Source organism: Amblyomma mixtum, chromosome 8 (assembly GCF_055824585.1).
Source record: "Amblyomma mixtum isolate Tamu chromosome 8, ASM5582458v1, whole genome shotgun sequence".
Taxonomy (NCBI): Eukaryota; Metazoa; Arthropoda; class Arachnida; order Ixodida; family Ixodidae; genus Amblyomma; species Amblyomma mixtum.
In genome coordinates, this window is record NC_143019.1 from 121,101,673 (window position 1) to 121,127,148 (window position 25,476).

At 46.9% G+C, this 25,476-nt stretch overlaps 1 protein-coding gene across 1 annotated transcript; it reads left to right on the forward strand.

The window, feature by feature from the left end:
* The first annotated feature begins 1,845 nt into the window (after window positions 1–1,845).
* Window positions 1,846–20,423, forward strand: LOC149334143 (uncharacterized). The gene is made up of 5 exons (XM_089556202.1): window positions 1,846–2,010; window positions 8,172–8,323; window positions 18,810–18,877; window positions 19,211–19,297; window positions 20,112–20,423. The coding sequence occupies exons 1-5, from the start codon at window positions 1,912–1,914 to the stop codon at window positions 20,237–20,239; spliced, it is 534 nt and encodes a 177-aa protein (XP_089412328.1). The 5' UTR covers window positions 1,846–1,911; the 3' UTR covers window positions 20,240–20,423.
* The last annotated feature ends 5,053 nt before the right edge of the window (window positions 20,424–25,476 follow it).

Genomic DNA, 25,476 nt, shown 5'->3' on the forward strand with positions numbered 1-25,476 from the left:
TTAAATATCATAGAAGGATTCTTTCCTGATCTGCCTTTTCCAGCATCTATATAATTCTGCACTATGCTTCTTTTCCATTGATTTAATTCAATTTTAACTTCCCCGTTTTTAACCTTCGTTTATTGCTCTTTCTTTCTCCGTCCTCGTGTGCGGCATACTTACTTGTTAGTTTCCTAGCTCTTTTCCGCCACTGTGAGTCAACGCTCTTTCTGTATAAATATTTAGATACCCAAGCTGCCCACCAGTTATCGTCCAGTTTCCTCAGGCGTTCTTCATATAGTATTTTACTCTTAGCTTCCCGTGCTTCGAACGATTCCCAGCTCATATCCCCTTGCACTGCCTCGTTTATGAATTTGCCGTGGGCACATATTGCTAATCTTCCAACAGCTCTCTGATGTACGTCTAATCTCGACTGAACTTCTGCCCTTAACCACAGAACTGCATTCCCGAAAGTAAGACCTGGCACCATTATTCCTTTTCGAATACCTCTCAGTACTTAATATTTGTTGTACCCCCATAATGCCCTATGTTTCATTATCCTGACGTCTCTTCGCCCTTTGACCCTAAGAGCCTGTTCATGTTTTTCTGTGTATATCAGCCCTTCTTTCGACATATCCCGAGGTAATTGTATTCGGCCACTTTGGGTATTTTGTGGCTTTGTATTGTAAGCACCTGATCAGTTGTGTCGTTAAAAATCTTCACACCTCACTTAGTTGCACTAAAACTGAAACCTAGATCGTCTCCTTCGTCTCCACAGCAATTAACCAAACTTTGCAAATCTTCCTGGCTATCTGCTTACAGTGCAATATCGTCCGCATACATTAAACCCGGGAGCCGCTGCTCAACTACATTTCCACCTAATCTGTACGACAGATTATAACCAAGATTACTGTCTTGTAGCCTTCTTTCCATATTTATCACGTAAAGCATGAACAGCAGCGGTGATAGAGGACAGCCTTGTCTTAATCCTCCGTGTACCGCCACAGTTGTGCTACCTTTTATCCCTTCTCAGGACTTATACAAAACGTCTAGTAATAATGTGTGGAAATGTGTGTACGCGAGAGTTTTTCTTTTTCCTTTGCGAACGTGGCTTGCTCATGATTCCGACCGCAATCTGTAATAGCAAGCAAGGTAGAGTACCAGGCGGAGGTATACAGTTCTCCTTCTCTTCATAAATCTAGTGGCGCAGTATCGATTATTTAAGCGGCGCAAAGAAACGATAGCGGAACTTAGGTCGACATTCCTTCACAGACGCCCTGTCTGCGTCGCAGAGCCCAAGACCGGATGAAGGAAGATGGCTCAAGCTCTCGGGGCTATCTTTTTTTTTGCGGCAAGATTTTTCAGCAGTGTTGCTAGTTTTTATGTCTACATTGGCTGCGGCTTTTCCTTGCGCACGAAGGATCACGGCGTGCCAGCGAGAGACCCCTCTGTCCTCTTTCATGCTGTTTGAGTTACAAAGCGGCAGCTAAAGTAAACGAGTAAAATCTTTGAGCGCAGCGGGAACCCGAGACCTAGGAGTGACTCTTAGATAACGCAGCACTCAAGGGCCGCTTTCAGGCTAACCGCAGTTTTCTCACTATTAATCACCGGACCTTGGAATGGCAAAAACATCGATAAACCGAAAAATAACAGAACAAATCTGTTTCCTGCACTCGGTAGCTATGTAACAGAGGAGATAAACGAGGGGTCGGCCGTGGTCACTTAAATGGACCTGGATACGGCGGAGGTACGTGGCTCAAGGCCGACAGCTCCCCCTCTCCTCTGTCTGCCTCCGCCTCGCTCTCTGAATCCCTGTTTTCCGCGGTAGTCGCTTTGTCTCGCACATAAGAGCCCGGTCGCGCGCCGTGAAAGGTCACAGCACTGTAGCTCGGTCGTGCGACGTGGACATTCGGCTGACTTAGCGGAGTGAAGATGGGCTGGCTCAACCTTGCGGCATGCATGCTTCTCGCAGGAATAGTCACGGCTCACATTGCTGTCAACCGCCGTCGTGACCCAACGGATAGTTTTCGGGTGAGTCCTGATGTCTCTCACATCCGTGGAGTATGAATTAACCTTATAGACTATAGACACCAAATTTTTGCTTGACCGTTTTCTTCTTCCAAATGCTGCGGTATACTTTACATGGATCACCGCGTGGTATCCGCTTACAACAGCTGATTAATTTTTAACTGAATTTCTTCTTTATGCCGTTTCGCTTTCGTTTTCATCAGCCGAACGATGGCGGTGACGGGTAGTAGATGTCTATGTAAAGTGAGGCGCGAAAAAAAACGGGAATATAACTGTTGATACGTCAGCATTCATTTTCACTCCAGCTCTCGAAAGAGGCTGGTGTAAGTGTTACAGCGATTGAAGCTACGAATCAGGCACTATATTTTAGTTTTTTTTTCGTGGCTCACGTGAACTGAGCACCAACTACGTGACAGCTATCGTTCGGTTGATGAAACCGAAAGCGAAAGAAGCATCGATAAGACATCGAATTATAAATTATGTAACGGTCGTAGTCGAAACCATTCATTTTAATGGCTAACGAATCTTTTGAAAGCAGAAAAAAGTCAACTAAAATTGATGTCTACGGTCCTTCAATGTCTTCCACAGCGGCTCACCCCTGGCGCTTGCTCCTGCTTTGAAGTGTACAATTAAACCAACTAATGAGTCTATCCGTCTCTCATTTACTAAATCCGTCCCTTGGATCTTAATAATTACACTCTAAGAAAAAAACCGGCTCAGGGGGGAGTAAAGACAACTTTAGTCCTCAAAAGGGCTCTTTGGTCCCTAAATTTGCGCACGACACTCTTCTTGCCAAAAATGTGCGCCGTGCGCAAACTCAACGGACTAACTGCCGAGAAAGAGACTAACGGGGGACGAATCGCAGCATAGCAGCACGCCAAAATCGCGCGAGAAGAACCTGAATGCTATAGTACTCGATTTTTGAAGCGCAGGGCGTGGTCTAAGGCCAGTGAGAGCACCGCCGCTTCCTGTGACGAAGCGGATACCCTTTTGCGCGAGAAAAAGGCTTCGTGCCAACGAAACGGCTGGCTGCTGTGCAAGTGCATAAACAAATACTACGGACTTCAATACGTGTCAAATGTGAGTTGTAAAGATTAGGGTTGAGCAAGTACAGGTAGTTTCATATAGTAGCCGTCGTTTACGACCTTATGTGATGCTGTGTAAGTATCGGCGACACGTAGCGAATCGGTGAGTGCATGCAGTCAATTCCCCGTCACCGATGTCTGCCAGTAACAAAAAACGAAGTGAACCATCGCCTTCTATGTTTTCAACAGGCTGTAATGTGCAGCTGCCAGTTGCAACAAATAAGACCATTTATACGCAAAAAAAACTATACAAAAACAAAACAATTGTTGTGGTTGTGATGTACCGGCCGTAATGTACGCGTACACACAGCACAGCACTTTTTTTTTGTCCAAAACGCGATTTAGACCGTTGTGCGTGCGCATTAAAGCTTACCGCAGGTTGTTTAAAAAGCATATGACACTAAAATCACCGTACAGTCCTCTAAACAGCAATATGCTTGATAACAATTTGAGCGGCACAGACTATGCGTGTGTTTCTCATATAAGGCTTTTATTTTCTGCCTTAGACCGTCCGCTGTGGTGGCGTAGTTGTATCCGCGCTCGGCTCATAATCCAAAGGTTGTCGGTGCGAATCCTGATGTTTTCATGTATGTTTATTTCTGTTTCCTTTATCGTTGTTATATGTGTGAAGTTCTGTCGGAAGCTATCCCGCTGTAAATTACAGTGGAAATCACGCGTAGTTTGCATTTTTTCATTAAATGTCTGCTCCCGGGGACTAACTGTTGCACCCTTTCCAAGGGGACCAACAGTTACACCCTTTGCAGTTATTCCGGAAAAGGACGATTGCCAGTGGCAAGTCAGTTAGTCCCCAAAAAGACTAACCTCTCGCTCCCTATTCGCCCCTTTTTTCTAAGAGTGTAGTCTTTAAAAAATTCACCTTCTATTACAATTTCCAGTAATGTGATTTTTGAGCGCAGCGGCGGCGGTGTTTGAACAATAGGCGGCCGCAGACGGAACACGCCAGTTGCAGGTTGGAAGCGGGTAGGGTTTAAGCTACGGCAGCGCCCAGAGCAAACCGCCGCCGCAGAGCTTACAGCTGACCCTCTCCTCGGGCGAATCCTCGCTGTAAACATTTGCAAATCACATAACTGCCTTACGCACGTCACAACAATGCAAGAAAGGACGTCAACTCATACTATCGTCATTCGTCGGAATTGATATTAAATTCGTCGCCTTAGAAGGGCTATGGCAGTTGCTTAGAATTAAGAGGGCTTTGCAGCGGAATGCGGTCGCTTGTTTCCCGCCACCCCTCGTGTAATCTAGATTCCTTAAAATTCAAAAGATTGCTCATGAATCGCGCGTGTTGCTGCTCACGTGACAGATCATGTTACACACTATTTGTTCTTTTTTGTGTACTACTTAACACAAGCAGCGTTACACATCACTGTTTGGCTAGAAATGGTCGCAAACGGAAGAAGGACGATTCCGCAGAAGCTAATTAAAACGGCGCGAAGAAATGCCGCGGGCAACGGCCGGCACAGCTGCCCTTCAAGATGATAATTTCGATAAGGTTAAGGCAGATTTGCATCGAAGAAGGGAGAGACGATCACCGCACGCGCGTAGGCAGTAGCCCATTAATCAAGCCGTTGATGCCCTGCCGAAAACCAGGCCCGAAATTATTGGGAGGGACAGTGGTGTCGAGAAAGGGTGCAGGCGCCGCAGATAGCGTCAAGCTGCGTCTCCCTCCCCTTACTACTCGAGAGGGCTCGAAGCATCTCCCACACTCTGTCCGCGCGCCTCTTCGCAAATGTAAAGGGGAGAGGAGGATCAGGGCCTTGAGGTGAAACGTGGTAGCGTGAGCCGGTGCCTACGAGCGTGCTCCAGAACAGTAACTTCCTCATCATGCATTATGTGCTCGATGACACACCTCTCAGCGCAGGAACGGACGCCTAAGAGCTGCTTTCTAAAAGTGAGCTGGAGCTGCACGGTAAAAACTGGCTTCACATCGATGAAAAAGCACTTAAAGATCTTTACCTGACAAGATATTCTACTCTGACCGAGGATAATGAACATCTCAGAGATGACTACATTTGTAGCCTAAGGTTGCTTATCTCCAGGTCTCGCAGGTCTGTTACTTTTGCTGATGGCTGCATGCTTCGGCACGACATTTTTAGCCGATTGTGTCTAATCCTTCGACAACGAAACGCAAAACACTGTGATGCTATCAGCAAGAACATCTAGAAGCTCTCCATCGGCGGTTTTAAGGTAACGCTGTTTCTTTAAAATATCGTTTTTTTTCTGTCAATGAAAGCGCATTGATTGGAGGGCAAAATTACAATAAACTATGAAGAAAATGTTTTGCAGGAAAACACTGCGCAACCATCAAGACAGAAGTTATATTTTACTAACATTTAAGCACATGTTGCGATACATGTGTAATACCAAACTTTATTCGCAGAAAGCCATTTGAGCTTCTTTTAATCGACTTTCAATGCTCAACGTGGTTATAACTTCTTGGTTCTTGGGTACTATGTTAACCAAGTAGGTGAATATATGACAAGAGCTTTTCATTTCGGCCGTAATCTTATAACACTCTTTCTTTTTACTTCGTCGTACTAAGCTAGCGCGTGTTTCCTGAGGCAGTTGTCAACGAGCTTGCTTATTTAACTAATGTATATATTGGCGCAAATCAAATGTACCTCATGAAAACCAAATTTCTCGTTATGTTCAGCTGCTTAGCCGCTGCATATTCACTGCTGTGACTAATTATTAAGGTGTGCTGCTAGTTCTTAAGGACGGTGGTAAACGACAGCAGGCGAAGGCACAATATGAAGGTCGAGCGCACTACACACGTTTTTTTTTTTTGCTGTTTGAATATGCTGACGCCTACGAATTGCCTACTGTCAAAGCGACATTTTCGGGTCTATAATTATTTACTAATCAACCTAACGACATAATTTATCTCTGCGCAGCATCCTCACGCCTTCCTCTTTCGATTCCGACCATTCGATTGATGCTATCTCTTGTGAGAACGTCACAACTGCTGCGGACGCGTTTGGGTGACACGACCCCGCCGACATAGCGTAGAAATGCCCTCGCATTTAAAAACGCACCAGCGCTGTATCAGCCGTAGTCCGGTGAGGCGAAGTGCGTAAATCTCCCGCTGTTGAATACACTGCCTGTCTACTGACAGACACAGCACAGCCGTCTTATCTATCCTAGTGGAGTCATTACTTCTACAGAAATGACGAGACGGGCCTCTCTTAGAGGTCCGAGTACTGGCTGCATCACTTGTACGGGGCGAAACTAGAGCCACTTGGCCGGGTTTTCCTACCTCAACGTCGGGTGAAATTACCCGATGGGTGGACAACAAAAACCTTTCAGTGTTAATAAGTTGCGATAATCCATACGATCGATGTCTATAGCAGATCCCAGCTCTGCAAGATTGTTTATCTCTCCAGACTGAACCATAGTCGTTTGACATGTGACGTTGTATGCTGATTTTTCTTCGGTGCCTATTGAGCGTATTTGGAGTGCAAGTAATATTTATATCGATGTACTTTGGTCACTTTTGACACTTCGAAACGCAGCGTTCGAGTAATATGTAGCCGGCAGACCATGACTAACAGAAATAGCTCAAAAATCCCGTCATCCTACACTTCACATTTTGATGTTTGTCGTATGGTAACAAATCTCATATGCGCATGTCACTTTGAATGCTAGCGTCTATAACAATACTGGAGACAAGTTGTCAAACTTTAATTGCTTGGTTTAGGTTTACTCGAGAGGAGATGATTCAATCTCTCATTTTTTTGTGTGCCTGAGTGCCCTTCACGTTTACTGCGACATATAAACTATCTAGTACCGAAGTTGGGAGCCCCAATTCAATGATCTACAACGCTAAGAAGGAGGTTAGTTGGAGTTATACAACAAGAAACTCTCAATGTGAATTTAGGAGTTACATGTGTTTTATGCGTGAACGATATCATTTGCTACTGTATCTAATTGATCCAATTAAACCTTTTTCGCTTCTTTAATTTGCCCCACCAGTTCAGCGTACATGTATATCTTACCGTCTCACCACAGCCTGAAGCATTGTGCGCAATATAGATTCCGAGGACTCATCACGCGTCTCAACATGCTTTCTGCCCCGGCAATCCAGACTGGATGAACACAATGTGTGTACATACACATGTACATCATATTTGATTTTGTCTAAAATGAATGAATGAATGAATGAATGAATGAATGAATGAATGAATGAATGAATGAATGAATGAATGAATGATTTGCACATCACCAAGTTCTGTTCACAATAGCAATGTTGAAGTTGACTTGGTACCGTAGATGGAGTTTAATCCACCCTAGTGATAGTAGCTATTAGGGACGCCGTAGTGGAGAGCTCGAGGTTAATTTCGACCAGCTAGGGGTTGTTAACGCGCCGTGACACTGCACGGTGCACGGGCGACTAGCGTTTCGCCTCCATCAAAATGCGGCCGCCGCGGTGGAACGAAGCCTATCCTGGAACTCAGGAGCCGAGCGCTCTGACAAGTAAAGAGTTGAGGTCAAGCAGGAGTAAGAGACCGCCGGCTTGGTTACAAAAGGGAAGATAGTACAACTCCGAAAAGCTGTTACACTTTTCTGTTATATGTCCTTCACTGATGTTTGCAACAAAACCTTGAGCTGGAAAAAAATATGTGTATTCCAGTTGGTTTGGAAACGCGAATAGAAGCAGGAAACGAAAACCATCGAGGACATTGTGGCTGCATGAGAAAACGAACGATCTCATTGGTCGGAAAAGTAGAAATAAGGACAGAGATAAAGTAGATGATCAGAGAGATTATGTGAACGATGGATTGCGTAGAGAGAGGGAAAGCAAGGTTTTTTGAGAGTTTCTGTGAAAAACTAATAAGAGTTAGTTTAGTTAAGGAAATTTCATAGCTATGGTGGGGGAAAAAAACCCAGTAGAGCCTGCAATTGTCGTTCTTGCGGCCAGAAGCGTAAAAAGTGCACCTTAGCGGATGCCTGATAATACGCTGGGCACGTACAGTCTTCAGTCTTTAGAATCTTTTGAATTTTTAATTGCTCTTACTCAGCAGCGTGGTCTTCACTGAGCATTCGCCTGTTTTACTGCCGCAGATGTTTAGCGTGTTCCGGCATGCCGTAGCCATCTCGTCTTCCAGCAATGACACGTCATTCAAGTGCCTGAGTGCTACTCTGACCCACTACGACCCACAGACCAAAAAGGCGGCCTACGTCTGGCACCTCAAGGCGCGTGGAGAGAAGCCGGCGTAAGTCTTTTGCCTAAACTGTTATCACACACTTTTGTTTTAGAGAGCATCCCTCAGATATTCTGCCTTGTAGCCTCAAGGGCGTACTCTGCTGCAATTTAGAGGCATTAAATTGTACCTGGGACCGCGGAACAGTAGTAAATTTATGGAGATTTTGAAGTTGTTCCTTGCCAAAGTACGCTCTCAACCGCGGCGCCGACATAACTAATTCTTGTAAATACTGTTCGGAGCGTAACAATACTGCGTAGTCCTCGCAAAGATTCCAGACAGTAACAGACACAGAAAAGCGGTAACAAGATGTCATTGCGTATTATAGTCGAGTTGTCCTTGCAAAGTAGGCATAATCTCCTACTTAGAAAGCCAGATAAGAGAAATTTGGAGAATTTAACTTGGCTTCGGAGGGGTAAAGAGCATACATTTTCCATTATGATGATCATTAATCTCCCTAAGCACTAAAACAGTCTTGATTTCGAGGGTGAGATAGAGAGACATGTAACCTTTTAGTGTATGTTCTTGCCCATGCTAAGCTTAAAGCGGGGGTCTAATCTTGGGCGAGGGTCAAAATACAGTACTTCAGAATTTCAACAGGCTGAAGAAGTGCCGTGCATTCAGTACAGACCTCCGGTAATTTTGTATTATCTCTTTATAAGCAACTCATAAGACGCTCTTGTTACAGGAACTTTTTAGGGCCGCTGATGGATAGACTATGTTTTGGCCTCGGGCAAGTGCATCAACTCATGCGACGATACTAACCTAATCAAGGAAACAATCTAATTTGCTGTAACAGGGATAAAACAGAAGAACCAGGGCTGTTTTATCTACGGAAAGCATTTCAATCACTCGGAGAAGGGCGCATCGTTAGGTTGTGTCAGACATCAGAGACTGTGCGATTTTGCACGAGCATGATTGATTACGTCGTAATGAATCGTAAGAACGTAGCTCTGCGAGGATGTCGTCGTCAGAACTCCGAGGCCGAACAAAAAAGTCAGTGATATGCAAATCATCCTCTAAGAAATGGATTCTAGTTTGGGGCTCAACAGGCAACAAGACACTGGGATCTGACGTGAGAATCTTGCTTATTTTTTCACAAGCCATGCTGCTTTGAACTAAACTGCAACCCTCTGGAAAGAAGAGTCCAGCACATTGACAAACTGATGTTTCCGCCTCTAGGAACACGGCAGTTATTATTTCTCTGGAACAAGAGTACCTAGATGACGCAACGAGTGAAAGGATCGGCGGCGAGGTTGAGGTGACTGATGTATGGAATACATTACGAGGAAAGGAGTCCTGATAAGTGCTAGAGGAGGCAGCCTGTAAAGAGGGCGCGGTGACGAAGTGGCATTTGTGCACTAGTTCTCCCACTGCCGCGGGCAATGGCGAAAAGCCTACACTACATGTCTCAGGAGGGCACAGGCAGAGCAGGTCAGCTCGTCAATTGGGCTGGCTGTGTCAGGTTGTGTACTATCTTCAGGGCCTATTGAAAGGAATATGAACAAGTGGTGGTTGTGGCTAGAAAAACGGTGAGCTGGTCTCGGGAGTACTGAGGCGTCCCGTTCTAGCTACTGACTCGACAAAGTTGAAACAGGCGATAAGATTTGAAAAAGAGTGTACATCGGAGACCTGCTTCTTATGGGATCGCCGGCCAGCAGCAGCCAGAGACACCCCGAAAACCTCAGAACGAATGGAAAGCGAGCTTGCGTGAAACTCTTTTCAAATAAAGGCCTTGCATTTAGAAGCAACATTAAAATGCCAGAAGAAAGACTACTGCCGTAATGCCGAAGGGCTGCGCGCGTTCTTTTCTGAACATGGCGTGGTTGTGGCCAAACTCACGCACTGTTCAAAGTTACTTTAAAAAACCATGAACTCCAGATCATTTGGCTTTTGCTGAACACCAGTCTTGCTGAGCCGCCGCGACTTGCGCAGTACATCGGCTACGTGCCCACACTTATCACCACGTCAAAATTATTACCATTTATTTTGGAGATACCATTTGCAAGTGCGAACGAATTATCCGTTCTATGCCCGAAGACGAGCAGATTACCCACCTTACGGAGGACATCGCCGATTATGCGTGTCAAATGTTCAGGATGGACAATCAATTGTTCCTAGCTCAGATTATTTCCATGTTAATTCCGCTACAGATTTGCCGTCCTTCGCTAGGAGCATTTCGAGGGCGTCAACGGCTATTCCCATGCGCAGTGCGGCCCATCTTCTGGGCCGCGGAAATAGAAATGTTACCAAGTTCCGAGTAATTTTCACTTGTCTACGTATCTTAGGTGGCCTCTACCTTTCTAGTCCGTAGAGTCGATGAATTTTTCGTTGTTCTCGAATGCGCGAGAAAGAAGGCATGATTCTACGAGGAAGTTGTTCGATCTCTAAAGATGGCCTTCGTAGAAAGCCAAAGTATGGTGGTCGGTGTTGTAGTTTGGAGACCATAACTTTTAATGTCTGAGAAATGGATGACCATGTTTCCCGCTTTGTGCCCGAATCGTAGTGCTTCCGTGCGCTGGTTCTGGTTCGACAGCTAGTACTAGACCTCACGATCGCAATCTCTTCTGAATATCGTAAAGTCGCTTTACCGTGCATCGTCGGAGACGGCAATAGGTAGAAGGTAATGGGTGGTGGCTTTCCTTGTGACTTCAGGCATAGTCAGTGCTCGGGCGAAGTGCCGCTCTGAATCTCCATATGTTTTAGGCAAAGAAAGCGCATTCTTTAAGTACCATTTCGTGGAAGTGGGAGTTGTACTGAAGGGCCCATTGATATGATAGAGGTCCTACTGACAAAGTACCTGAGGGCGATTTCGTTTTGTCATGGTAGTTATCCACAAAACACGTAGGCTCAAACTCATCGCTGCATTAAGGAACTAATCGAAGAAAATTTTATCAAATGAATTGACAGACTACCATAGAAACATTCAATTGAGAAATTTTTCTACTAATCGTAGAGCACTATTTTTCTCGGTGTATCAATGTAGTTCTCACTTACTAACGTCACATTTTATCCCCACAAAATGAAGTACTCCCTGTTTAATATACTTCAAAAGAAAGAACCCAAGCTCTGACAACTTACACTAAGCGTTAACGGACGCGTTTCTTAGTGTCTCTCATTGCAAGTATCTGAATATATTGTTGAAACTGGATATGCACTGGGAATGGCAAAATAATGATGTTTGATCAAAATTTTCGTATGCGCTAGTCGGTGGCACATCTTAAAAAAAGTATATGGCACTGAGCTATCGGCTGAAATTTTACTGAAAACGGCAGAGCTTTAAATACAGACATGCCATCACACCGCCAAGTAAATGAATTAGCATGAGAGTGTCTAACCGGCATGAAAACCACTCAGAGGGTTATCCCAGAGGGTGTGAACAACATACAGCCCGAAAATCCCGTAAAGACATAAGCAGCTACTCAAAAAACGGATGACTCATGAAACAAAACAGCACAGGAAGTCATATCGTATCAAAGGCTGAGCCACGGAAGTCATTAAGCGTAGCAAACGCACAGTCAGACGAGTAAAAGCAAACCAACGAAAGAACACCCGAAGGGACCCCAGCAAGAACAGAAGACGTAAAAACGTAGCAAGCGCAGAGACAATGAAGTCAGAGAAAACATCACGAGAAAACAAGGCAACCAGCGAAGTGAAACCTAAAAGCACAACGGCGGGGCTAGCCAATGCTACCGTTTAGAAACCCTATTTCTTTCTTGGATAAGGCAATCGATGGTTTGCTTACGCACCAGTCACCTACGCTGGGTATGAGCCAGGCCTCGATTACCTCCTTCAGGCGTTGGTCCCTCGCTCTGGCCCTAATTTCGGACCCCCCAAACAGAGACTCGCACTTGAAGTCGCAGTCCGATCCGCAGTCATAATCGCAATAGCACTTCCGGCATTTCGTGCAGTGGTCCGCCAGATTGCCATTCACACACTGTCCATGTTCCGCTAAACATTCATTTACAAATCTACCAGTATCCCCTATGTAGGAACCAGCACAAAGAAGGGGAATCTCGCACACGACTCCCGTGGTGCAGTTCATCGTTGGCATCGCATGTTTTATTCCGCAATCAACACGCTCTTTGTCTTGGTAATCATGCTGCAGATGGTGATCTGGCGATGGTCATCATGCTGCAGATGGTGAAGATCTGAACTGACGTCATCAAAGAGTTAGAGACACTCAACATACGGGCCTCAGCCTTCTCCAGCGAAGAAGTATATCTGTTCTGCTCAGTGCCACATGCGGGCTTCTTCAAGACAATCAGAGACACGAGAGAGGAGGAAGAAGCGTTTGGGTTCCAAAATGCTACCGGTATTAGCGGGGACAACTTCCTCGTAGTTCTGGAATTATACCCTAAGGCAACTGTTATTGAGTTCGACGACAAGTACAATGTCCAGAAAGATGGCATATGTATTGGGCCGTCCCTGGCTCCTGTCCTGTGCAGTATCTATCTCGAAGCAATGGACAAACGAATAGCACAACACCTTCTTGGCGCAAACGTGACCAAGGTGTTCCTGTACGTGGATGAGTTCCTCATCATTGTTGGAGGCGCACGGGATGCTCCAGCAACTATAAGCCTTTTCGAAGATAACTCTGGTGGCCTTACTTTTACGTGTGAGCCAATGCAGAACAACCACACCCAGTTCCTAGAATTGTGCATCTATTTTTCAGAACGCCGCATCTGTTGGATGTACAACCCTCGCTCCAGAAAAGGCTCCCTTCCCTATGATAGCGCCCACTCTAAGCTTTTTAAACGAGCGGTTGTTCGCAATAGCGTGCAGTCAGCTTTCACAAAATGCTGTGAGCACTGTGCAAAGGAAAGCTTTGAGGGCCAAGTGAGGCGTTTGAGTGGTGCTGGGCAACCAACAAATGTGATTTTTAGTGTATTAAAAGGCATTCTGTTAAAGCTCAAGCCCTAGAAACAGCGTGCTAGGCACCAAGATAGGAGTCCTGTGCACGTCATTCCGTACTACCATCAGCTCTCCCACAATTTGAAGAAAATAGCCAGCAGGTACAAGATTAATCTAGTATTTTCTGCGCCGTGCAAGCTGTCTACCAGCTGCAGCATGATGACCAAGACAAAAGAGCGTGTAGATTGCGGAATCAAACATGCGATGCCATCGATAAACTGTACCAAGGGAGTCGTGTACGAGATTCCGCTCCTTTGAGCTGGTTCCTACATAGGGCGGACTGGTAGATTTGTAAATGAACGTTTAGCGGAACATGGACGGTATCTGAACGGGAATCTGGCGGACCACTGCAAGAAATGCAGGAAGTGCTATTGCGAGCATGACTGCGGATCCGGCTGCGACTTCAAGTGCGAGCCTCTGTTTGGGGAGTCCGAAATTAGGGCTAAAGCGAGGGGCCAACGCCAGAGGGAGGAGATCGAGGCTTGGCTCATATCCAGGGGAGGTGACCGGCGCGTAAGCAAACCATCGCTTGTCTTATCCAAGAAAGAAATCGGGTTTCTGGACGGTAGGATTGTTTAGCCCCGCCTTTGTGCTTTTAGGTTTCACTTCGCTGGGTGCCTTGTTTTCCCGTGCTGTTTTTTTCTCACTTCCATGTCACTGCTTTAACTACGTTTTTTTTTGTCTTTACTTCTGTTGTGACTGGGGGTCTCCTAGGCTGTTATTTCGTGGTTTTGCTTTCAGGCGTATGACTCCGCGTTTGCTACTCTTAATGACTTCCGTGCCTCAGCCTTTGATACGATATGACTTCCTGTTCTGTTGTTTTTCATGAGTCATCTGTTTTTTGAGCAGCTGCTCATGTCTTTACGTGATTTTGGGACTGTATGTTGTTCACACCCTCTGTGATAACCGTCTGAGTGGTTTTGGTGCTGATTAGACAGTCTTATGTTGAGTAATTATCTTATTGGATATGTGATGGCCAGCCTATATTTAAAGCTCTGCTGCTTTAAATAAAATTTCAGTCCATAGTTCAGTGCCAGTCCTGTTTTTGTCTTCTCTGCTGTCCCTGTTTTTTGCGCGGCATACACTTTCCTTAAAATGATGTTTGTTCTAGACTACCATATAAATGCCACGTTTTATTACGCGCCAGGTTATATAGTGGTTCTACAATATTGCGCATACTTTTACTTCTGCGCAAAGTAAGGTGGTCTAAATTAGTCTGTAGCGCTTTATTACGGCGTCCCTCATAACCTGAGTCGCTTTAAAACGTCAAACCCCGACTATGCTATTGGGTATAGAGACATGAGGCGCCACTTTTAAAGCTTATTTGAAGCCCACAATTTCTAAAGTGAAGCGTGAACTAGTGTAGGAGTTTTCCAACAACTGTGCATATTACCCATATCAGTTGGGTTTATGGGGGTTTAACGTCCCAAAGGGGCTTGGGCTATGAGTGACGCAGTAGTGAAGGGCTCCGGAAATTTTGACCACCTGGTGTTCTCTTAACCTGGGGTTTTAACGTGCACTGACATTACAGACTACACGGGGCCCCTAGAATTTTGCCTCCATCGAAATTCGACCACCGCGGCCGGGATCGAACCCAAGCATTTCGGGTCAGCATCCGAGCGCCATAACATCTGAGCCACCGCGGTGGATTACTCATATAAGTGGCTTACACTGTGCATATAACAATTGAGACAAATGGACGCAGCTATTGGTTTTTTGGGTTATGGGGTTTAACGTCCCAAAGCGACTCAGACTATGAGAGACGCCGTAGTGAAGGTCCCTGGAAATTTCGACCACCTGGGGTTCGTTAACGTGCACTGACATCGCACAGTACACGGGTCTCTAGATTTTCGCCGCCATAGAAATTCGACCGCCGCGGCCGGGATCGAACCCGCGTCTTTCGGGTCAGCAGCCAAGCACCATAACCACTGAGCCACCGCGGCGACCGGCAGGCATTATTATTGGATTTAACCTGCTACCAGCTTCCAACACCTGAGGTTAAAAGCTTCTAGGATTTGACGCTGAACGAATTTCCTAATGGCATCAAACGGAACTTTACTTTTATGCAATCTTTAAACCATGTTTTTTTTTGCACATAGAAAATGTGCGAGTAGATACGATGAGACGCTTGCATGAATAGATTTTCGCATTTATTTTCGGCTCAGTTTTGGTCAGTTGCTGTAAAGATGTCCAACTATCTACAATGTAACGGGCGAAGTGTTGTGTCTGATATCGAATGGACCTCAGGTCTTTCATTACACCTGTGTTCATTACTTTCTTTACTCCTGTGTTCCTAAGCCCTGGCTAAACACAAACGGCTGCTTGAGGGATAAAATTCACTTAAGCCGGTGGTTTTTCACGCGTCAGGAGAAGCAACAGTCTTGGCGGTTTGCGATAGTGAAATGCTCGCTCAAAGGAATCGAGTGACAGTGCAGAGCAAGTGGCCGCTCGCTCGAGTTTAGTCTTTAGCACGTTCAGCGCTTTCTTGTCATATATCCAGCGCTAGGGCAGCAGACCAGTGGTGGTAATCTTTTAGTGGCTGTCGCATTTCAAGACCCTTACAATGTGCCGTGTGAGCGGGATTGGGCAGATTGTAACAGCGACCGTTGATAACGCCTAAGGCGGAGACTTGTCGATTTGCAGCCGCAAAATGTGGTTGCTCGCAAAGCAAAATGCATTAAAGAAGGCGCGCCGAGAAGCGCTGAACTGAAGGAGGGGGGAGGCGGAGAGGGTGAGAGATCGAGAAAGGAAGGTGAGTGAGAGGAAGAGAGCCCAATGGACATGTGGTTCGTGGGGGAAACAGTTACAGTGTAAGAGAGTCGTAGGTGAAATAAAAGTTTCCGAAACCAAGACCACGCAAGACAGGGGAAGGCATCTGTTTTATTGCGACTTACACACTACCACCGTCGCTCCGACGCCACGTGCAGTGGCGTGCCACAAGAAAGCGTCCAAGAAAGCAAGAAAGCGTCAGGTCCTCTGTTTTTGTGTCGCAATACACAATTCGTTAACACCGGTACTCAAGCGACTGCCTGCGCACATGGAGTATTTCTTAAAATAGCGCTGTATGTCTGGAACAGTGGACAACCGGAGACATTTCAAACTGCCAGCCTAACTGTATTCCAGCAGCTCACCGGCTCTCGCTTAATTTCGTGTTACATTGCTTTACCCAGAAAGGGCGGTTAGTTCTCACCCGTTTCTCGTGGTGTTTGCGAAAAATTCAAAACAAAACTCATTCCAACAAGCGAATGAGGGAATGAATTCCAGATGTTCAAGGGAGATTTACCTTTTTGAGCTAAGATTTTCTCATAATTTAAAACCTTGACAGAATAAATTGTGAACCTACCCAATTTTTGAACAAGGACACAGATAGCCCTTTAGTTTTATTTACAGAATGTTCCGCCAAATTCTTGAAAATTTAGTGTCTCAGCATAAAGCGAAATGCCTTTAACTCTTTGCTTAAGCTACTAGTATAGATGTAAAGCATTTCCAGACGTGCAGACGATTGCATGTTTCTTCTACAAAAAAGTTCACGAATTCAATGAGACGTTGTATGTAAAAATCCTTGAACCACTCCCGGTCACACGCACTGTGAACAACGCCAAGTGAATCGTTCATGAAGTGCTTTTCGCGGAATATGTCGGCAAACATGTAAAATTGTACGGAAACTCCAAGTGTTGTCAATCCGATGCTTTCTTCTCGTGCATGGTGTCTTTTGCGGTGATGAGACAAAGTTGTGACTGTAGAAACAATTTACGAGCTCCCTTATTTAGTTCAGAATCTCTAAAAGTCCGCAAAAGATACTCACGTTGGCCCCCCGTATAAACTCTCGCTGTTACCTGCGAATATGCACGATTGAACTTCCTTTCGGTAAAAACCTGGCTACATACTGTTACTAGGCGTGTGTGCCTGTGCGCACTGCTGGCCATAGTAGACAAGACGCGGAGTCCCTTTCCGCACACGTTGACCTGCCTCTTTTTGCGGAGCTTTACGCCTGCTCTTGGCGTCTCTTTTTTGGTTTTCAAAGTTGAAGAGCGTGGAAGTTTTCGTAGCAGGAATCTCGCGCCTGGGGCATGTGACTCGGACTGATGAATCACACTCAACGCTCAAGTGACTTTGTCTTATAGTGCTGATATCTGCACTATCTATTCGGATAAAACGTTCGTTAAAGCGTTCCTTGCGTCATTCTTTAAAGGAGTGGCAGGGGAGTGTTTTTGGCATCGCATTAAAGCCGAGTGGGCTCAGCATAACTGGAAAGATATTGTAGCATTCTACGGTGGCCTCAAAACAAACACGCATGGTTACTCAGCCAGCAAACACCCTGCCGCGTGAAAAAGAACAACTTGGGTGTCTGAAGCCTGAAAGGCGGCTGCTTTTGAATCGTGAAATCAATGGAAGTGCTCCTTAATTTAAGAATAATAGCTTTAAGAAACGCGAAAGAATATTATTCGCTAATCATTCACAAATAAAATACACTTGTAGCTCTCTTCAGAAAAGCGAAAACAGCTCGCTAGTCCTAGAAAAAAAAGTCATTTGTAATTTCAGAAATTTTTATCGGATGGGGTATCTAAACGGCCATGTTGAGCAGTTCAGTTCATCGCGAAAAATATCGCATGCAGACGGAGGAGTGTTGGGAACATGGTGTAGAACAACACCACCTGAATTCTGGAAATCAGTGGTCCGCGAGCAGTGTTTGTGGTACTGCTGCCTTCACGGGAGCACTGATGACTTACTTTTTTTTATTTCAGTGGCTAGCCTTTAAACGAATTCGCCTGTCATAAGTGGTGGTGTCTATAAGTTTAAGGTTTCCGCTTTGAGGCGTGCAATCTGAATGCCGCGGACTCGTGGTAGCAGCTTGGGAAAGGGTAACACAAGTACAGAATAAAATGCGAGGAGCTGACGGCATCGAAAAGAAAACTTCATTCGAAGTTCTGGATCGGCACAATCAGTTTTTATTAAGGCGAAATCCTTATATGTTTCATTAGAACCGCCGTCCGCTGTTCGTCGCCGTCCATGGCAGGATATTCCTCAGTGACGTCATCATGCTCTCGTATGACGTCGACAGCAGACCATAAGATACTGACTTCTGCAGAAAAGAACAGAAAAGAAAAATCTTTTTGCAAGGGGTAATTGAAACAAGCGCTTTCAGATTACGAGGCAAGAACACAACCCATTGGCCAGAAAACCGCGTTGCTTCTCGGCGAATAAAGGTGAACCTAGAGTGTGAGTTTCCTTACGACTGTTTGCTAATGAGTAAGCGTGTCATTGTAAAGAAAGTAATCTTTAATGAACCTCGCAAAAGATCTCGGGACGAGGCATGTCTTTCGCATTTAAAGCACTTGAGCAGGCTTAACTGCCTTCCATGGTTGTTTCCTTCGCCTTTTTTTTAATATGCTTGCACGAAGAGATCTTAGAAAAAAACGCCTTGTTTAGACATGCTTATTGTTTTCAATTTCATTGACATTACTTGGATTGAATTTAGAGAAAAGTAAAAAAAACCATCACCGAACCCACTTAGTTTAATGCTAATTTCATTTGATTATGTTCAAGGCCGATGTATATTCAACTAAAAAAAATCTTTTTTCAGGAGAAACGTCACCTTCGACATCGAGGGGGGTGACATCCCTGACCAGGTCACCTACTTCGTCGACAACGGTATATTCTTCCTTAAACTTTTGGGGTCTCCTAATTTTGTCTATATGAAGGACGAGTGCACATTAAGAAATATGTACACTTAATTTGTTAAAGGGTGTATAGGGATCACTCTATGTATGGTGCATTTTGCTTTCGTAACAAAGTTATTGTCTCTGGTTTTCAAAAATACGCGAAGAAATCGTGCTATTCTTCAGATTGCTTACTATTAAACTTAAGAAATGCCGGTTCGTTTCTGGCAAAATAAGGCTACTTTTGCTAGTTGCTCCTCTGGAGCATCATCTTTGTCGCTTTTGCTTTGTTAATCTACTTTGCTTCCATTTTTTTCTATTTCAGACCGAACTCGTCCCTATACAGCATACTACAACTACACCGACTACCAGAACTGTATGGTCACGATAATTCCCTACAGCAACCATGACCGTAAGACCTTTCAAGTACTAGCTGATATTTCTGAAACAATCTTGATCTAGAATAGACCGAAACGATGAATGATAGCAGCCAGCAGTATTTAACTCAACGTAAGAGTGCTCTGCTAAATATTCGATCGGTGCGGAACTTCTTGCTCGGCGCATCTTCAGCCGGCTTAGGCCTTTATCTGAACGCAGTGTTTATTGTACTGACGGAATGAGTCCATGTGGCATACACTTATCATAAATATCATCCAAAATAATCATACAAAGGTCATTCATTTTTGCAAATTCATACATTTGTCATACAGATGTCATACAATATCATGCAAATTGAATGACATTATATGAAGAGGCCTGTGTGCGGTTACTGTATCATACTACTTTTTCCAACAAAGACTGTAAAAACACTGTGGTGCTTAGGGATAGCTGCAGATTACATACTGAGTGCTGACCGCAAAGCCTTTCAAGTACACTTATCGTGCGTATTTGGGGAATTGCAGTTGAAGCCAGGCTATGCGACAGCTTTTATTTTGCGCCTGGGAGGAGGTGACTCCAGCCTGGGTTGTAGTGCGATAAGGGATCGGAGATTAAGAGGATCTCCAGAAGGCTTCACACAGGAACACTGAAATTAAAGACAAGAATGCTATTTTAGCTTTCATTTTCATCTTTTTATAAAACACTGCTTCTCTGCGCGTCTGCAGCTCGGTCATTTGTGTTGTACGTCATCTATAGGCCTCGTAAATGATAGATATTTAGAACCGCTTTGGGATATCCGCCATAAAGGCTCTTAATGTTTGTTCTTTTTTTCTCTCTGCCGCCTCCAGACTGCCTGTTGTGGGTGACGCGCTCTGTGGTCAACAACGTTCCCCAGCACTGCCTTGACAACTACGAGGAGACCTGCGAAGTTAGGATTCCGCAGTACGAAAACGACCTCTGCGGTGATGACTTTTAAAATGACGCTATCAACAGGCGACCCTGGGTCGTCGAGGGGGCTACTTTCCCGGAAAACATTCAGCAGGATGCCAGAAACATTTAACGCCGTTTGACATCGCTATCCTGAAGAAGTTGCGCACCCACCTGCGACATCCATTGTATAAACTTGTCACGAATTAAATAATTTCTGGCTTTGCTCACAATACCGTGCACGATTACACTCGGCTTGGGTAAGTCGCAGTTGATCCTGCAGCCCACGATTCCAGACGGCGGGCTTATTTGAGAACTGTATCAAATACGATTAGGATGGATTTTTTAGGTGCAAGGGCATTAGTGGCCAAAGAGTGCCGTGGTACAAGGCATTTTTATTGCGACGCAAGAACGCAACCCATTGGCCACAAAACCGCGTTGCTTCTCGGCGAATAAAGGTGAACCTAGCGTACGCGTTTCCTTACGACTGTTTCTTAATGAGTAAGCGTGTCATTGTAAAGAAAGGAATCTTTAATGAACCTCGCAACAGAGCTCAGGATTCTTCTACTCAAGGTCGGGTTGAAGACCAATTTCTCAATAGTTTCACCATAAATATGCCGAGCAGCAGCACAGGGGAAAACTTCTACCCATTGTATCACCGCTGGTTATGTGATATCACTGGGGATCGAGTCCCGCACCTCGCGCATGCGAGGCGGATGATCAGATCACTAGGCCACCGCTGCGGTAGAAGAACTGCATCAAATACTAGAAATTTATTTTCCAGCAATTCATAAATTCATAGTTGCCTCGGGAGCCGAATCACGTGAGAATATAACATAAGGGATGTCATTCACCGTGAAAAGTGTGAGTGAGGGTGAAAGAAGGTTTTTTACTGACGCATTAAATAGAAGCATCGAGGCATATCGGGAAATGAGTGCACAACGGCTTCGTAATCTAGTCAATAATATGAGCTGCCGAAAGCATCTGCCATGAAAAGGCATAAGCGACCAGAGGGCAGTGGAAATATGGTGTCCATGCGCTCCGGCATCCATGATGTCCGAGATGATTGACGCATGCGCCTTATCTCGAACTTTCAATTCTGTTTTAATCTCTTTCATGCTTCGTCAATCATTCCAAATCAATATACTGGATGCCAGGTAATTTTGGAAGGCAATGAGGGCTCACTATGGGGCCTGGCTTGAGCAGATAATGCTCCCTAGTGGGGGCTCGGATCCAGAAAGCCGCGTCGTCTGCTCAAACAAAGCCGCAGACATAACCTTGAGGATGGAGTCCGCTAGACCTGCCAGCGCGAGGTAGATCAAACATGACCTCAACACGCAGCTCTCAGGCACACCGAGGAGATTTGGTGTGGCGAGATTAGGGTGCCACCATCCTGTACCTGTTTGCTCGGGCCGAGAGTATGGCGCTTATAAAATAGCCGCAGGCTGTCCGTCACATCGAGTTCGCCTGTGCATCCGTAATGGTGGAACAGAAATGCTATCAACACTGACTGCGCACATCGAGGGGCACAAGTACGACAATATATGCGTTCTCCTTTGTGCTCCGGGAGGGTCGAGACCACAGCCTCTACTGCGGCCGTAGTGCCGCGATGTGTTCAGATCCCCTCCTGGCACTAGGTAAGAAGTCGGTGGCCCGGTTGATCCGTATCAGTCACTCCAGTTCATCGGCGCTGCAGGCTACTGAGGTCAGGGATCACGCCGACGAATCGATCGCGTCGTTCCCAGGGACAGCCGCCAGCGCAGGTTGAAAGCTTGATGGGGCGCAGACCCCCCACTGCAGCAGTCTGCCAGCGATGGTTGGGTTGGAAAACTGGCAACGAAATCGGTCCGTTAGCATAAGGTCCATATGCCTACCAAAAAAGAGCGAATAGGTAGAATAACCACTCCACATCAAACATTGCCCACCCCTGTCATGTCCTCTTGCTCATATCTTTCCAACTATATCGTCTGTATTTACAGTGTAGGGGTGCGTTTATTAGGCGTCCTCAAGAGACCGAACCGCTGTGCAGGGTCTGGCAGCGTAGACGGGCGTAGCCAGCACCAAGAGAGCGGGGGAACTTCGTCGTCGTCAAGCGCAGCGTAGTGTCGGCGCATAACTTCGTCGTCGTCAGGCGCAGCGCAATGTCGGCGCATGGCGGTAGCGGAACCTGTCACAGTTGGCACACTACAGTTTCCCCCGGGTGAAAAGGAGCCATCCTGGCGTCTTAAGGGGAAGGAAGAACAGAGGGGTCGTAGTACGGCTTCAGTCGGTCGACGTGGACGGTTTCGCGGCCACGGCGACGCAAGTCCGCAGCGGGTGCAACAGGCTCAACAATATAATTGACCGGAGATGTTTGCTTGAGAACCCGGTAGGGACCATGATACCGATGCAGCAGTTTCCGCGAAAGGCCGGGAGTTGTGGGAGGCACCCAGAGCCACACAAGGGAGTCGGCAGGGTAGGAGGTAGAGGCCGCGAAAGTGTCGCGGTCATGTTTTTGCTGCCACTGGGTCTGCGTGGTAAACGAGCGAGCAAGCTGGCGGCATTCTTCGGCGTACCTGGCAGCGTCGGACAGTGGCGTGGACTCGGAAATGTCGGGTCGGTAGCGAAGAAGAGTATCCATCGTGCAGGGGGGCTCGCGGCCGTACAGAAGAAAGAAGGGAGAGAATCCAGTGGTGGTTTGTGTCGCAGTGTTATATGCGTAGGTGACGAAGGGAAGAACTTGGTCCCAGTTGGAGTGGTTGGCGTCGACGTACATGGACAGCATGTCACTGAGGGTTCGGTTGAAACGCTCGGTCAGGCCGTTGGTCTGAGGGTGGTAAGACGAAGCGGTTCGATGGATAATGCGGCATTCCTTGAGGAGGGCCTCAAGAGCGTCAGACAGGAATACGCGTCCACGGTCGCTGAGCAGTTCTTGAGGAGCACCATGGCGAAGAATCAGGGTCTTTAGAAGAAAGGAAGCCACGTCGCGGGCGGAGGCAGATGGTAATGGAGACGTTTCAGCATAACGTGTGAGATGATCCACGGCCACGATAATCCAGCGGTGACCAGCGGGAGTGGGAGGGAGGGGGCCGTAGAGGTCTATGCCAACGCGATCAAACGGGCGGGCAGAGCAGGGTAACGGCTGCAGTGGAGCAGGCGAGGTGTGAGGCGGACATTTACGCCGTTGACAGGATGGGCAAGATCGCACAAAGTGGCGAACAAAGCGGTACATGCCACGCCAGTAGAATCGAAGACGCAGACGCGTGTAGGTTTTCAACACGCCGCCGTGGGCACACTGTGGGTCTGCATGAAAAGCGGCGCAAATGTCGGTGCGTAGATGGCGGGGGATCACTAGGAGCCATTTGCGTCCGTCGAACAGGTAATTGCGACGGTAGAGGAGACCGTCCCGAATAGAAAAGTGACGGGCTTGACGTAAGAGAGAACGGGACGAATTATCAGTCGTAGGACTCGAAAGGAAGTTAATAAGAGTGGCGATCCAAGGGTCTTTCTGCTGCTCGGTTGACATGTCGGCAGTGGCAAGCGAGGACAAGTCGTAAGCAGACACAGGAGCAGGCGATGAAGCACTAGGTAGCGGCGAGCGGGAAAGAGCGTCCGCGTCATTATGCTTGAGGCCGGAGCGGTAAATGACATGAATGTCATACTCCTGCAATCGCAGAGCCAGCGAGCTAGGCGGCCTGACGGGTCTTTGAGAGAGGCCAGCCAGCACAGGGCATGGTGGTCGGTTACTATACAGAACGGGCGACCGTAGACATAGGGACGAAATTTTCCAATGGCCCAAATGATGGCCAAACATTCTCGTTCGGTAACAGAATAGTTGGCCTCCGCTTTGCTCAAGGTCCGACTGGCGTAGGCGACCACATATTCACGGAAGCCAGGTTTGCGTTGGGTGAGAACGGCACCCAGTCCAATACCGCTGGCGTCAGTGTGGATCTCAGTAGGCGCAGTCGGGTCAAAGTGGCGCAGGATAGGAGGCGAAACCAAAAGGCGGCGCAAGGTGTCGAAGGCGTCATCGCAAGCAGGCGTCCAAGCGGAGAGGTTGGAGCTGCCTGCGAGTAGCTGGGTCAGAGGAGCGATGATCGAGGCGAAATTTAAGATGAAGCGACGGAAGTACGAGCAAAGGCCAACGAAGCTACGGAGCTGCTTCAGTGAGGTGGGCTTCGGAAATTCGGCAACTGCACGAAGTTTGGCGGGGCCCGGAAGAATGCCGTCTTTAGAGACTACATGTCCTAAAATGGTGAGTTGTCGGGCAGCAAAGCGGCACTTTTTCAAATTCATCTGGAGCCCAGCGTCAGTAAGACAAGTCAGAACGCGCTCCAGGCGGGTGAGATGAGAAGAAAAGTCCGCAGAAAAGACGACGATGTCATCGAGATAGCAAAGACAACTCTCCCACTTGAGTCCACTAAGGATGGTGTCCATCAGGCGTTCGAAAGTTGCCGGGGCGTTGCAAAGGCCAAACGGCATGACGTTGAATTCATATAAGCCGTCAGGTGTTATGAAGGCAGTTTTTGAGCAGGAGGCAGGGATGGCGGGAAGCGGTTTCGGAAGGCGTGAAGAAAACAGTTGAATGAGTGACGCCGGCACAGGAGAGGGGTACGAGGGCAGCAGAAAACGGAGGTCAGTGTCAGTAACCTGACCTCAAATCCAGCGAGGAGAAATACTCAGCTCCCTGTAAGCAGTCCAGGGCGTCATCGATTCGTAGCAGGGGATAGACGTCCTTGCGTGTGATGTTGTTGAGCCGGCGGTAATCAACACAGAACCTGATGGAACCATCTTTCTTTTTTACCAACACAACAGGAGACGCCCAGGGACTGTGAGAGGGCTGTATGACACCCCGACGGAGCATGTCGTCCACGTGATCAGAAATGACGCGGCGCTCAGAAGCCGAGACACGATAGGGGCGCTGGCGAAGAGGGGCGTGTGTACCGGTGTCGATGGTGTGCGCAACGACAGACGTACGGCCCAAGGCAGTCTGAGGAAGATCGAAAGAAGACCTGAAGCGCTGGAGGAGGGCGACGAGTTGATCACGTAGCGCGGGTGGAAGGTCAGCGTCAATGGCACGGTGGAAGACGTCGGAGGGCGGTGGATCAGTCTTAACATCACAGGAGCTGAGCACATCGACATCGAAGGAAACGGTGGTATCAAGAATAGGGTAGGGAAGGCAGGAATCAAGTTCTTCAATACGCCCGAGGCATTCATCTCGGAGCACTGCTGACGGGCACGAAGATGGGTTCGAGACGTAAATTGCACTTTGTCCATGGTCGATCGTCAGAACAGCAAAGGGAAGCA

What these genes read in the sequence shown, in the direction of transcription:
- LOC149334143 (XM_089556202.1), top strand. Translation starts at nt 1,912, where the DNA reads ATGGGCTGGCTCAACCTTGCGGCATGCATGCTTCTCGCAGGAATAGTC. An exon ending in ACCCAACGGATAGTTTTCGG is followed by an intron (nt 2,011 to 8,171) that starts GTGAGTCCTGAT and finishes TTACTGCCGCAG; the next exon opens with ATGTTTAGCGTGTTCCGGCA. An exon ending in TCCCTACAGCAACCATGACC is followed by an intron (nt 19,298 to 20,111) that starts GTAAGACCTTTC and finishes TGCCGCCTCCAG; the next exon opens with ACTGCCTGTTGTGGGTGACG.